The sequence below is a fragment of the Carassius auratus genome, unplaced genomic scaffold (genome assembly GCF_003368295.1).
Source record: "Carassius auratus strain Wakin unplaced genomic scaffold, ASM336829v1 scaf_tig00214196, whole genome shotgun sequence".
In the NCBI taxonomy this organism is placed as follows: Eukaryota; Metazoa; Chordata; class Actinopteri; order Cypriniformes; family Cyprinidae; genus Carassius; species Carassius auratus.
In genome coordinates this window covers 1-14,957 of record NW_020527552.1, presented here as the reverse complement: position 1 = coordinate 14,957, position 14,957 = coordinate 1, and the positions used below count along the sequence as shown (strand labels likewise).

General features: G+C 36.8%; 1 protein-coding gene across 1 annotated transcript; it reads left to right on the top strand.

Annotated features, from left to right (window-relative positions):
• Positions 1 to 4,531: 4,531 nt before the first annotated feature.
• On the top strand, positions 4,532 to 12,222 carry LOC113091480 (serine/threonine-protein kinase 35-like). The gene is made up of 3 exons (XM_026257041.1): positions 4,532 to 5,229; positions 7,585 to 8,333; positions 11,745 to 12,222. The coding sequence occupies exons 1-2, from the start codon at positions 4,767 to 4,769 to the stop codon at positions 8,307 to 8,309; spliced, it is 1,188 nt and encodes a 395-aa protein (XP_026112826.1). The 5' UTR covers positions 4,532 to 4,766; the 3' UTR covers positions 8,310 to 8,333; positions 11,745 to 12,222.
• The last annotated feature ends 2,735 nt before the right edge of the window (positions 12,223 to 14,957 follow it).

The window sequence follows — 14,957 nt, the reverse complement described above, 5'->3', positions numbered from 1 at the left end:
ATATTTATTATACATATATAAAGGTCCCAGGTTTATTGAATGTTTGCTCATTCATGTGCAGTAGCATTTCAGGTGTAGCAACCAGTTGTACAAAAAAATAACATCACTGCCATCTACAGGATGCTCTGCAAAATAATAAAAGGGCACGGAAAAAATCAACTTATGATGACGCATTGTACAGTGTACATTTTTGTTATTGTTGAAGTCCTTCCTCATTACCACTATATGAAATGAAAGATATTTCATTTAAAACCCAAATATAAAGTTGATTTATATCTGGATCCAACAATTAAATCATCCAACTTTATATTTGACATTATCTTTTTCAGTACAGTTTTTTTCAACTGCTTACACACAAAATTATTACTTGTTATTTCTAAAACCTGACACTCAAACACCAGAACCACACACTAAATCTGCAAAACCATACACACATTTTTGGCCTTTTACTCAGTTTTCAATTTCGTTAAACACTTTTTGCAAAACACAACACACATTTTTCTATGCAACACACAAAAATCTGACAGGACGTTTCTTGATTTCCTTTTATAAAAACAACCAATCAAAATGCCACACTTATTCATCAGTGCCTCACACTAACTCCTCACATGTGCAAACACTTGTTGCTTTACTTAACAACAACCAATCATAACTTAAGTAGTGGCCTATAAATAGGTCAAAGGTCAAGTAATAGGTTTTGGACAATGGATGCAAACAATGCAGACAGAGTAAGAGGAGTTGGAGGGAGAGGCAGAGGACGAGTTCGACTAAGAGGAGTTGGAAGGGGAGCAAGGGGAGGAAGAGGACGAGTCAGAAATGGAGGAGGACAAGGAACAAGAAGAGTGGTCCCGAGTGAGATTAGGGCTACAGTAGTCGATCATGTGATAAACCATGGTTTAACAATGAGAGAGGCTGGACTGAGAGTCGAATTTTGAGTAGATTTACTGTGGTGGATATAATTCGAACCTTTAGAAATGTATTTAACAATTTAATGTAATGTACACATGTTCTAATGTACACATAATGGCTTTTTTACCATAACAAACAATAGGCCTATACTATAATAAATATATTTTACTGTAGGACCCTTGCATTAATTTACTACAGTGTATTGCATTGGTCACAGTTTGGTAAGGTATCAAGAGAGAATATAGCATGTGTCTTGGATGACGTAAGTTGGCCGGACCCAACCCAGAGGAGAGATGGATCCTAGATACACCCAACCATCTCCACATGCAAGCACACACATTATGTTTGGTTTTACACTACATGCTAACACTACATATTTTTTATGTGTTTTTTTTTCTTTTCAAACTGTGTACAATAATACTACATTTACAACCACAAAGAGCAAAAAAAAATAATAATAAAGTTTGGTTTTATTTTTTGCTTTTGTTTTTACTTTATATGTTCAACAGCTCTCTCCAAATTACATTCAATCATGTACATGTGAGCTTTTAAAAGAAGAGCTTTAGGTTTTGAATTACAGTGTGTATATGACATAATCAAAAAATAACATTATGGTAAAGGTGTTTACAACGTAAGACAAATGTTTGTGATATTTTGACTGGTGTTTCATTTTGAAAGAGATGTGAGGCATTTTGCATCTTGTGTGTGCAATGCTTGAATTTGTGTGTTAAGTTTTGAAAAAAAAAGAGGAAAACTTTGCAAAATGTGTGTAAGCAGTTGAAAAAACTATAATAGTGAGTTATTTATAGTAAATATTTATTTTATTTGTTTTACAAAATTTGGTCGCAAACTAGCTACACTCTAAGAAAAGGGTACAAAGTACTCCCTGGGGTGGTACCCAAAGGTAAAAAAGGTAAAAGTATTCCTTTGTGGTTGTTGTAAAATGTAACTAAATTTTATTCAGACTACATCTATATTAGCCATATACTGTACATTCAAACATAAATGTATGCATTATAAAAATATGCAACGTTTTAACAATGTAATTTAAAACTACTACAGAAGGTGGTGCAAGAGACTAGTATAACTTTGTCTCTTCACTCTTTTACAGATCCCTTGTTCCCACTGACTTGCTAAAACCACAGTGCATTCTTTATTTTCTTGAATCATATCAGTGTTGTTTCACCACTCATTTATTAATTTGGACTTTTATAGACAATTAAATTGCCAATGGATAAAATCAATTCTTTCCTTCCCTTTCAAAAAGTGGGTTGTAAAGGCTATGTCTGTTATTCAGAAAATGTTTGGTGTGGTCTTCCATCAGGGATCAACAATGCTGTCAAGGAATATAAGTTATATTATATCTGTTTAACTGTTGCAAATTAAAAGCCTAGAGTTGTTTGTTTGTGTGTGTGTGTGTGTGTGTGTGTGTGTGTGTGTGTGTGTGTGTGTGTGTGTGTGTGTGTGTGTGTGTGTGTGTGTGTGTGTGTGCGTGCGTGCGTGCATATGTGTGTGTGTGTTTGTGTGTGTGTGTGTGTGTGTGTCAAATGAAACATTTAAATGAAAACATTTATTGAAAAACATGCATTCTCCAGACTGCAAGTTTCAAAAAGAACTGCCAAAAGAAAGAAACAGCTTTGTTTAGCTAGCTAGCCCATATAAAGTGCAGTTTCAGACTTTCCTCACTGTATGGAGACCAATAAATCAATGACCCATGTAAGCTGTGAGCCATCCTCAGACATCCCCTCATGCCTGTATGTGAATGAGTGATGACAATTGAGGTCAATTTTGAGGTTTGTTTCAGGACGGTTTTTTTTAACCAAATCACTGTTATGTGCAGGTGCATATAAATATCTAACTATACGAATATTTGCAGCATTTATTACTGAAAAAGACAGTGGGACAGTCTTTCTTCTAAAGCAAGATAGTGAGCAGCAACAGCTGCCACCTCATAATGCTGTCATCTTATATAATCCATGTAAATCCTGTCCATTAATATCTGAATGTTGATGTCTTCTCTCTACAAATTGTTCCCTCTTGTAATAACCAGCAAATAAAAAAATAATAAATAATAATTATAAATCAATAATTAATTAAATTAATGTAATGGAATCTCACACATTTTAATGATTTTTTATTTATTTATGAAAATAAAATAAAATAATTTTATCAAAATAAAATTAATTTGAATGTGTGTGTATATGAATTAAAATAATGAACAGTGGAATAAATAAATTATAACAATATTAAATTAACAAAAATTAAAATTTATGCTCTACTGATGGGTGACCTCAGGAACCCCAGATGCTCGCCATCGTGTTAGACCACGTGTGTGCACCGAGCACATGCACGCTCGTGCTGCAGGGACTGAACCATTCTAGTCCACAACATGGGTGGGTGACAGCAGTCCACGTATGTACGTGTATTTATAGGTTTTTCACAGTGACATAGCTGATCCTTGTTGGAATTATTTGAAAAAAGTTGTGATTGTAAAATAACAATATGTTGTAATATGTTAATATGTATACATTAACAAATCACTGATTTACAATGTTGGGCGGTAAATAGTTACTAGTAACTGTAATAATATTAGCTACGTTTTGCAGTAACTATAAGTATAACTAATTACTAATAAGATTTCAGTATTAATATTACAGTTACCATCCATAAAACAGCTTAGTTACATAGTTACTTTGGATACCTCAACCATGTGGTACATTATATCACTATAATTAAAAATATTTAATATTAAATATGTTTCAAGCTACACTTGAAACACTTACATCACTATTGAGTGTTTGTAATAACTTATGACTGCGATCCAGTGTGGATTTTGAAATATGTTTGTTAGTAGCATTCAAAAATAGACATTCTAACATTCTAGTAACATCCTAAAATAATTTTATGAGGAAGATACACAGTTACAATTTCTGTGGGGCATGAAGAAAAAGTAATGTAACTAGTAGTGTAACTAATTACTGTTGCCAGAAAGTAATAAGTAAAGTAACAATATTACTTTTGAAAGGAGTGACTAGTAATGAGTAATATATTACTTTCTTTGAGGAAGTAGCCCAACACTGCTGTTGTGTCATCTCATTGACCTTTACATTTCTAGTAATACTCAGCATTGGCTACAACAGCAGTTATATATATATATATATATATATATATATATATATATATATATATATATATATATTCAAACTGCATAAAAATGTTATTTTATAAGTTGTGTTAAATACACATTAAATGACTGTTTTTAATTTCTAAATTGAAATTAAGTATATTTATAGTCAAAATGTTCTGTTGGTATTCTGGCCAATTCTTGATACTCAAGACTGAAAAAAATCACGATATTTGAAATAAAATAATTATTTTTTTTTTTTTTACAAATTATGATTTAAGTAGCCTAATGTAAATGCACATGTGTAAATTGTCGTTCATATATTTTCGCATGCATTAAACCAACATATATAAAAAGAAAGAACAAACAGTTATTTTATTTAAAAACAAATTTTCACACCATTTCTCATATGTGGTTCACCTTACCACGTTAACAACATTGATTTAACGTAACTTAAAGCCACAGAGGCGTACCATGTACGTGTGTCCTCATAGGTCAGCAGTTCCCCCTGTACAGGAAAGTGGGACGATCCAGTCAAGTTCTCACTTGACTTCATTCAGAGTTCATTCAGTTCAGACTAGAAGCTCGTTGTTGTTTGAATCTTGCTACCCCATTGAATGAAAACAAACGATGATGTCAACGAACATTTAAGCTCTGCGAAACTTCCTCAAGCTCTAGAAATATGAACGCGGAAGGTGTTTACAAGCGCACGCACAAAACGTGAGGAGGCGCGATGGATGCAAAGGACAGAGAGCGGCTGCGGACACGGAACGCTTGCAAAAGAACCGAAAGCGCCAGTGTCCTGCGCTCGCTCAGCGTCGACAACATAAACGACAATGAGGCAATGGCAGGCGTCTCGGACCTGGTTAAACATGGCAGTCTTGAACAGCGACTCATCGCCCCGAGGTACAGCTTGCTCCGTGAAGTTGGCAGGGGCAGTTATGGCGTTGTGTACGAAGCCGTTGCCCGTAAATCAGGTGCAAGAGTGGCGGTGAAGAAGCTGCGCTGTGACGCGCCTGAGAACGTGGAGTTGGCGCTGGCGGAGTTTTGGGCTTTGACCAGTCTGGAGAAACGCCATGAGAATGTGGTGCAGCTGGAGGAGTGTGTGCTTCAAAGGAACGGGATGGCCCAGAAAATGAGCCATGGTAATACGCGTTCAAAGCAGTATTTGAGGTTGGTCGAGACCTCATTGAAAGGTGAGATGTTTTTATTCAAGCCCTGGCGTTTTTCTGGAAGGTCAGCGATGGGAGAATGCTTTGTCACGAGCTCAAACAGTGGCCATTGTTTGTGGCCTTTCACTCATTTGGTAGCAATGGCATGTTAGCCATTTAAAATATAAGAAATGTCAATTTTTATTAGCTTTCCCATTGTAACGTTACTCTGAAATAAAACGGTGAGACTCCATTGTTTGGAAGCGAGTCTGGCGTTTCACTGATGACACCGGACGTCGATATTGCGCATGTCTATGTTCTACATTAAGACTGTTTACATTTTATGTAAGAATGTGGCTACTGTCGGTCAGGTTTGCCCTCCCCCACCATCCTCTCGGTTATGAAACTCTGAGGTTGGAGGTGGGGGAGGTGCTGTGTTGGGGTCAAACCTTCTCCACACCCGCTATACCAACTTCTAACAATGAAGGAAGTGTGTTTCCTTACATGACAACTGTGTAAATCATCTTACTGTTGAAAAATAGACAATGGGGATTTAGTACATACATTCCAGGCCAATTTGATGTCATGCATCTTAATGTCTTCTTTGTGTGACTTTTCACATGCAGATCTTCTGAATCATGTAGGCTTTTATACTGTATGATATGCAAAGTGTTGCTAGATGCATTTGCGTGAAAGCTGTTTGTCTGGTCTATATTTAGTGTAAATGGAAGAATGTTTTACTTCTAATATGGGTGAAATGTTATGAATTAATCATTTAAAGTGTTTCCAACACCTAATCTCTGGTGGGTACACAAGACTAGTGTCAAAGTCCCATTGGTTATGTGGAAATAACTGAAAAAGTATGTTAAATCATGTGAGCTACCATGTCATGCAATGAAAAGGTTAATGAAAACAATAACCTTATACTCAAACAATAAAACTTATACTCGGCATCGCTTTATCACCGATTTAAATGATTTTCAACCAATTTCCTTGATGTTAAAGTATTTTTCATACTTTTAACTAAAATATCAACTTGATAAAGCCTTTAGACTGTTTTGTGATATTATGGTAATAATAACCGGTGACATTCACAGTGTGTGTTATATTTACAGCAGATGTGCAGATTCACGTAGTGCTTGCTCAACAAAACCAGAGAAAGTGGCAAAAATAACGCCCATGAAAGCACAGGACCATGCTTATTAATTAGACTAAGGCATTTTGGCTCGTATCGGGATACAAGCCGGTTTGTTGTTCTTATGGGAGCTTGTCCAGTCCTGTGAGAAGAAACCTCAACAGTTCAAACTGGTTCCACAGCAATCCAACCTCTAAAACTGATGACAAATCAATTCTTCTTCAACTCTTTTCATTGAATTAACTCCTTTTTTTTATCTGCTGCTCTCATTCTCCCATATTATAAAACATGTTTTCAATTGCTATAGCACACAAATGTTATGTGGAAGGTTTTCCTACAGTTTTCGCTCCCATGCTGATGTGTTATTTCTCTTTTCCTAAACACAAGGTTGGGGTGTGACATATTAAAGAAAAAAAAAAGAAAAAAGTAACGTTTATCTCATAGACCCTTTAAGGCAAGTTGATGCACTTGATGGCCATATTTGTAAGCTATTTCTAGGCATGCATGCACAGCTCATGTCTACTTGAATGGGGATAGACCAAACCTATGTAACCGTAGCATATTTCAAATCAGCAATGAAATTTGACAACAGCTTGTTTTCATAGATTGTGCTAATGTGCATGCATTCTATGGTAAAAAATTAATTTAAACTTAAAATCAAGATTTGCATTCCTGTAAATGACGATTGGTACTTTTAACTGTAAGGCGAAACTACAGCTGCCATATTGTGTGGTACAATTTATCTACAAATAGACCTTCTCTGCCTTATACAGTTTCTGGTTGACATTATAGCCATGATTTACTACTTGCTATTAGTCAGAGGCATGTGATTATTAGTGCAAAGGACATTCTCATTTTATTGAGCATTTTATTTCATTTTTGGTCTGTTTTTCCAAACAGACTGACTTGTAGGAGTGCACTAGGATATCAACTAAATCAAAGCCAAAATAACAAACTAAAAGCCACAAATCTCCATCTTTTGATTTCATGCCTTCTTTAAACATCATAAATAATCTAACTTACTGTCAATAAGCAACAACTGGTAGTTTAAACCATAGTATTTCTGTTGAAGGGGAAGTCGTTTAAGACTTTTAATTAGGCAACAACAGTTTTGAGTAGGTTCTGCGAAAGTTGCATTATAATCCTTCCTTTTGAAATCATGGTTGTTTTTTATTAAAGTTTCATACCAATGCAAACATCTCCTAAACGTTCAAATTTAAGTATATTCATCTCTGCATCTTTTTTGTTTGTGTGTGTTCTTTTAGGTGAGCGTGTATTGTCGTGTCCTGATGAGCCCTGCTACCTGTGGTTTGTTATGGAGTTTTGCGAGGGAGGGGATCTGAATCAATTCATCTTGTCGCGACGGCCCGATCCCCGTACCAACGCCAGCTTCATGATGCAGCTGAGTAGCGCTGTGGCGTTCCTGCATGAAAACAACATTGTTCACAGAGACCTTAAACCAGATAATATCCTCATCTCGGAGCGTTCTGGCGCACCTGTGTTGAAAGTAGCCGATTTCGGACTGAGCAAAGTGTGTGCTGGTCTGAGTGCCGGAGTACGAGACTCAGAGGAGGGACGGGATAAAATCAAGAACAGTGTTAACATCAACAAGTTCTGGCTCTCATCGGCATGCGGCTCAGACTTTTACATGGCACCAGAGGTTTGGGAAGGACATTACACAGCCAAAGCAGACATTTTTGCTGTAGGCATTATCATCTGGGCCATGATAGAGAGAATCACATTCATTGACGCCGAGTCAAAACGGGAGCTTCTCGGGACGTATGTGCGGCAAGGTTCGGATATCGTCCCAGTTGGAGAGGCTCTTTTGGAGAACCCAAAGATGGTGCTGAGTATTCCCCAGCGCAGGCGCTCGCACATGCCTGAGGCACTCCGGAAACTTTTGCAGGACATGCTGGCCGTCAATCCTCAGGACCGACCAGACGCACTAGAACTGCACAGCAGGATGGGACAGGTCACTTGCGCAGCATGAACTCTGACCTGAATGCACACACAGGTAAGCCTTTGCCAGTGCAGTTTCCAGAAATGTTGTTTTTTGACTATATTTTTGTGTCCAGTGGCAGTAATCACAGCTGGTAACAGACAATGGTAGAATGGCAGAAATGCTGTGTATTCTTATGTTATCTCTTAAGGACAAACGCAGGATGAATTTGAAAGCCGGTAGAAAATTTGATATTATGCTCTTTTACAAAGTCTTGATTTTGTTTTGGGGGGGTACTTGAACATGCTCTCATGCTTGGTGGTTTGAAAAATGCATTATTTTCCACATAATTTACATTGTTACAATACCCTTTTCCCCAGCCTGGGCCCAAATGTCTCGATTAGTTCCAGATTTGATGAGGGCCCGTCTTCCAAAAACTAAATGTGTTGTGATTAATTAGCTGTTCTAGTGTGTTGTGATTGGTGAACAACAATGTTTCAGGACTGCCACGCCCATCACCAAAGCAGAAAGTTCTGTCTGCTCCGTTAAGGAAAGTGTCAATTAGGGTTTGACGATGACTACAAAATTGGCATTGTACGATGTCCACAGAGAAACATCACATTGGACAATGACATTGGGGGGAGGAGTTAGGGGGTGTGCCCGAAGTGTGAATACATGGGTGATTCAGGAAGACGAGGGGAAACACACATGATTGCTAATGGTTGCCTGTTATATTACAGTACTCAAAATTTCTCTTACCATATAAACAGAGAAAGGAGAGATGACTAAGGACGATTGCGAATGATTTGCAGATCCTCAGCACCACTGACACACATCTAATCTTGTAAAATGTGCGGCAAGTACTTCTGCTCCATAGTATAAACAGAGACAAGTACTAGTACAAGTAATTTTGTTTCAAATATTGAATTGGGATGCAGTGTTATTCTGGGGGGGGGTTTGGGTTTGGGATGGGGGATCACAATGTCGGCTCAAAATTGTGATGTCTATCAGCCATCGGCGATAGTCGGTGTGGGCTATGGGCCCAACCCTAGCGTCAATATTGGCATATGAATTTGAGCCAAATTCAGACCCCAAGAATATTTAGTCAGTGGATCACGCAGAAATTTGCACACTGATATTGCCGGACATATAAGAGTGGTCTTTAATTCTAACATTTTAACATGATAATCTTTGCAGTGACACTGTGATACAGTTGAATTTATATATACACCATAGTCTCACAATTGAATTGTAAGTTCTGGCAGATTACATCATTGTCCAGTATTGTACTGTAAGCTATTTCTAAAATGTTTTCATAACTGTAACATACATATTTACATACATAATTATTCAGGTGCATGTGTAATAACCGCATTAAAATTCTCAGCGAGGTAGAAAACATTATGCTGCAATTAAAATTCAAAAGGCACGGGGTGAAAAAAAAAGTACTCTTTAAAAGTGTTTCTTCACCATGGCGAAAGCTTAGTAGCACTTCGTCTTTGTCGTCGTAGTCTTGTCTGATGCACTCAACAAAGCGTTCTAACCACAACCTCATCCCTCTCTATCCCCCAACCATTCGAATTTCTGTAGGTGGGAATTATTTTAATAATATTGTAAAGGACAGCTTGTGACATCACAAAACCCTGGGAAAAACGCTGTAGTCCAAACGAGCCGTTCATTGTAGTTCTTGAAAAAGGATTCTTTTATCACGTTATTGCAAGTGTCTTATTTGACCATTTCAGTTTCACAGTGGTTTTGACAGCTCTGCTGGGACTCTATCAGGATGTGATTTGTTTAATGACATGACTTTCAGAGAGCTTCTGTTTGCATGCTATAACAGCCTCTTTTGTTTTTAAAAGTGCATGCTGGGATAGCTGTTATACAACCGCACCCATTCTCCACCACCCCTCCTCTAACACTCTCCATTCCTCCTTCTTCATCTCTCTCTATTTTCCATACTCTTTGCCCTGGGGGACAATGCTCATCAGGCAGACCAGGTGACTCGAAGTTCTTCCTAGTCCTGAAATGGAAAGATTTTTTTGTTTTGACATGCCACACATAACTGACAGTTCCTTGCAAGAACCAGTTTATTCAAAGTATTACTGCATTAGGGTGCATAATGAACTTTCTCAGTTTCAGTTATGAACCAAAATGAAATGTTTGTTTTTTTTGTTAAATATTGATATTTATTATAGGTATCGATATTGAACCTTTACCAAAAAATGAAAATTGTCATCAATTATTCAACCTCATGTTCCAAAATCTATATGACTTTAAATCACAAAATTAGGATATTTTTTACGAAACCTGAGAGATTTCTGTCCCTCCATTCAGGTGACCAAAACACAAAAGATCTAAAAAGATGATAAAGGCTTTGTAAAACAAATCATTAACTACACAGAGCCGTTGGTTACTGACAAGCTGTGCTAAAACATGCTCAAAATATGATTGTGGTTTAGCGCAGCTTGTCAGTAAGATGTGCATTAAATATCACATTCGATTTATGGTGCAGCCCTAGTTTAAAACAGCGTGAGAGAGTGAGTAAATGTTAACTGAATTTTGATATAGGTTTAATTACCCCTTTATTTAAAAACACTAACAATTAATGTGACACCGTGAAATGTAATCTCTTAAGCAAGTCTCAAAATGTATTAAAATAAATGTTGCAATGACCAAATCATGCTGTAGCATTTATAGGTGATTGATTTTAGCTTTTAGTATTTTATTTTGGTTAACTTGGATACTAAATTAGTATTTGTGTGCTCAAAAAAGAGTATGAATGCATATGAAAGGGCTCGTGAGTTCCCCAGCCATTATGAGGACATTACAGCTGTCTGCTACTCCAGTCGTCTTTTGTTCACCATCCCCCTCTCCTTCTCTTCTGTTGCTACATTCAGACAGGAAAAGAAAACTGCTTGGAGCCTCTTTGGTTCATTTGCTCTCTCTCTCTCTCTCTGGTCTGTATGTGTGGGACGTGAGATGGTGGGTTTGCATCCGAAACGGCAATGCGCTGTGTAGTTTGAGTGACTGCAGCGGGGCGTTTAGCTCTCTTCCTGACTCAGCACATAGTTTGAGCTGCAGGATATGAGGAGGGGTGAGCTCTTTATACTGTATGCATCTGAGATCAAGGCGGCAAACGTGTTGACTGATTACAAATAGCCTGCAAAGATTTTTCTATGCGAGATATTTTTAATGCTTGTAAATCTGATTACTTATCAAGCAATCTGAGATTTGGACCCATTTAAGTCATGCATTATGGCAACAGCACAGCTATTATGACATCATTTCATCCTGTCAATCAACCTCTTTTCTTTTTAGTTTGTATGTCGTGTTGTTTTCTGTCTTCTGGGTTCCCATGGTGAATGGGAAATGTATTATATTAGCTATAAATGCATTTTAAGTTCATATTAAATGTCTGTATAGTCAAATGTGTGACTATTTCAGGTACTAATCCTAACGACTTGTATTTTTTTTATTCTGTTTTAGGTTTTCCCTTTCCATAACAGACCAGAAGGGACCGCATTGCTTGGAAAACTGTGAATCCTCCATTGCTGATTTAATGTGAAGAGTACAAAGTACTCAACATGAACACCAATACAAAGTTTGCCACAAAGAGATTTCCAACTGACCGTTCACTTTTTTTTTTGTTTACATTAGTAATTTAAACGAATCATTCAGTTATCCCAGAAGTGTTCAGCCTAAATCAATCATCAGTTATGTCACTCAGAGTGAAGTATAGCTAAAAATGATGTTACGATGCAGTGAGTACAATCAAGCTAAATCAAGCAAGGTCTTTAATAGTCTTACTGAGGGACTGGGACTTTAAAATTCTGTTCTCAGAGCCTCCCTGCTCGCTCATCCCCTCAAAACAATCATATGCCATAAAAACAGACCATGAGGAAAGTATTTCAGTTATTTTATTCAGTTTTATGAGCAGTAAAGCTTTCAGTTTTAGTTTACAAATTATTATTACAATTTTTTTTGGGGGGGAAGGAAATCCAAATACACAATTGTCACAAATCCTGTCATTACCATAGTCTCACACTTGGCTCTTACTTGACTCCACAAAATTTGATCATCTTTATCTTTCCTCTGTCACAACAAAATAGCTGAAATCATGAGAATTAAAGACCAACTTTCTTTAACCTGGTTTTCATTTGCCATTAAAATGCTGATGATTTTAAGCCCAAACCCAATATTACGCAGATTTATCCTGGTGCCTTGAAGTCTAGTGATATAAGTGAGATTTCTAGTAGTGTTTTGTTTTGTTTTACAGCTTTATCTTTTAGACATGCAGTACGTTTTGCAAGTTTTTAATATTTTAACAATTTTACATATTAGACATGCGCAGTTTAACCATTTAGGTGTTTGTTTGTACATTGTGTGAGAATTTTTTTTGGCCAAAAAAAATGATTAATTCTGGTGCCCCATTTACAATAATGCGGTCACTTATGAAAAAAAATAGTGTGAACAACACTTCTGCACGGACACGCACACTACTACAGTTTCACGGTTTAGTTGTCTTGGAATCTGGTAGTTTAAAATATGGATTTGATTATGATTAAAGGGAGCAGTTAAAGACCGTGTGAGTGTTATTTGTTTTATATTAGAAATACTACTTATGCATTTTCAATATAGAACAGATTTTTTGGTTGATTTGTCAAAAATCCAATATTTCTTTTTTGTTAACCGACTACTTGATGATTTCAAAGGATGTGAGCTCATTAGTGTAGCTCTTTTTCATCTGTGTCCTGAATGCTTCACAGAGAAGAATTTGGAGTGGTTTTTGCCTGACAGTTTGTGTGTGCTATAGTTCTACCTCAGCACTCGTGTGTTTTAGTATCTAATTCACTAAATAAACTAACAGTGCTTTCTGTTTTTTGGTGAGGCTAGTAATAAATGTTTTTCAGATGGAATAATTTATTTATTTTTTGTTGTTTTTTTTTATAATAAATCTATAGTGTCAAGCTTTTTAATACTTTTAGCTTCTTTTATTCCCCTTTCTCTGTTCGTGACTGCTTATTGCTGTCTGCTGTGAGAGAAACTGAGGCCTGAGAGATCAATACTTTTTTCTTTTTTTAGATTAAATCAGCCTCAGGTTTAAGGTATTTTGAGAGATGGACCGTGTGGCTCTCCACCTGGGAACAAGAAGTGTTTTGTTACTTTTTAAGTGTTCAATTATGTTTTTATTTTGTCAGCTAATGCTATTTGGTTTTATTGGGAACATTCTTTTGGATTCTTTTAAATCCACTTTAATTTTCCCGAATGGCAATTTAAATGATTGTGTCTTTTACAAGGTTCAGTTAATCCTGGAAAGAGTTGGTAAATGTTTGTGCATTTGCTTTTTTGTCCTTTTAATTATGACTCTTTTCAATTGGAATGTTTCAGAGAGCATAAACACAGAGAAATTAGTTTTAGCAGTCATACGAACCACAGTATTAGACTGCACTTGCACTGAAGAGAGTGAACCGAGTTTAACAAAAGCTCACTTCCTGTTCTATAATCTCTTTTGCTTCAATTCTTTGTATTCCTTGTGCTCCAACTATGACTGTACAGCGCACTCTATGCAACCTCTCCTTTTCTGACACTGTATGATGCTGCTCTGCTCAGACCATGGCAATTTGTTGTTCCTTTTATGATTTTTTTTTTTTTTTATGGAACACTTTCTGCTTTTAGTGTGCAAATGTTGGAAATTTTTTCCTTTGTGTAAAGCACACTAGAGCTGTGGACGCTTCATTAGCTCGGGTATCATCCCTTTTTCTTTTGTTGTTTTTGTTCAATAAACCATGTAAAACCATAACCTATGTGTGGTTTCAATGTTTGTTAAAGTATTGTTCCAGAAAACGTTTTCAAAATTACAAAAAATGGCAAGTTCCACATGAAATTAAATGTGACATTTTGAAGTAAAAAGTTATTACTGTGACCAGACTTTAGTTTAATTGCTACAGTCTGACTACTAAATACTCTTTTTGGTTTTTGTTATCAGATACCCCAAACAGCCACACTACACTAATCAGTTCAGACAAGATAAATCCCCTCCTAAAACAAAGTGATCACCCTCCATAGACTGCTGTTATCCAGTGTATTAGGCAGTCATGCGGGAGAGGTATTGTTCTCGTACACCAGCACCCAAACACCTGCCTGGATTTATAACCTGACACTATCAGTTCAGCCAATTTAGGGCCTAACCTTGTGTCATATCTCACAATTAAAAGCCATTGCCATAGTCATGAATAATGCGGAGTATATCAGCTGCACCAAAGAAGGAAATGATGTCTAATTACTACATATTAAATCTAAGATAAGGTGACAGACAGAAAGAGTCTTGAAGAGCGAGGAGACATGGGGGAAGGGAATGGCCAGTCTGTGGTGATGGTGTGTACTGGGGGAGGGTCTTTCCCATTCTGTAGGATCATATTGGATGACGGAGTAATCTTTGTACTCACTGACCCTGCGGATGGAGGGAAACCGCTTTGTAATCAGGTCATTACATAACACAATATGTGCATCTTAGAATGACAATGTGGGGTTCTATTTTTCCAGGTTTTTAGGCATCATTCAAACATTTCAGGAACTGTGGAATAGCATTTTTTAGATAGTTTTGCATAATGCATTATTTTAGTGTTCACATAAAGATGAGCTTTTCTGAAAGCTTGCAGTAGAATGCAGCATCATGAGTGATGCGTCACTGGATTTAGG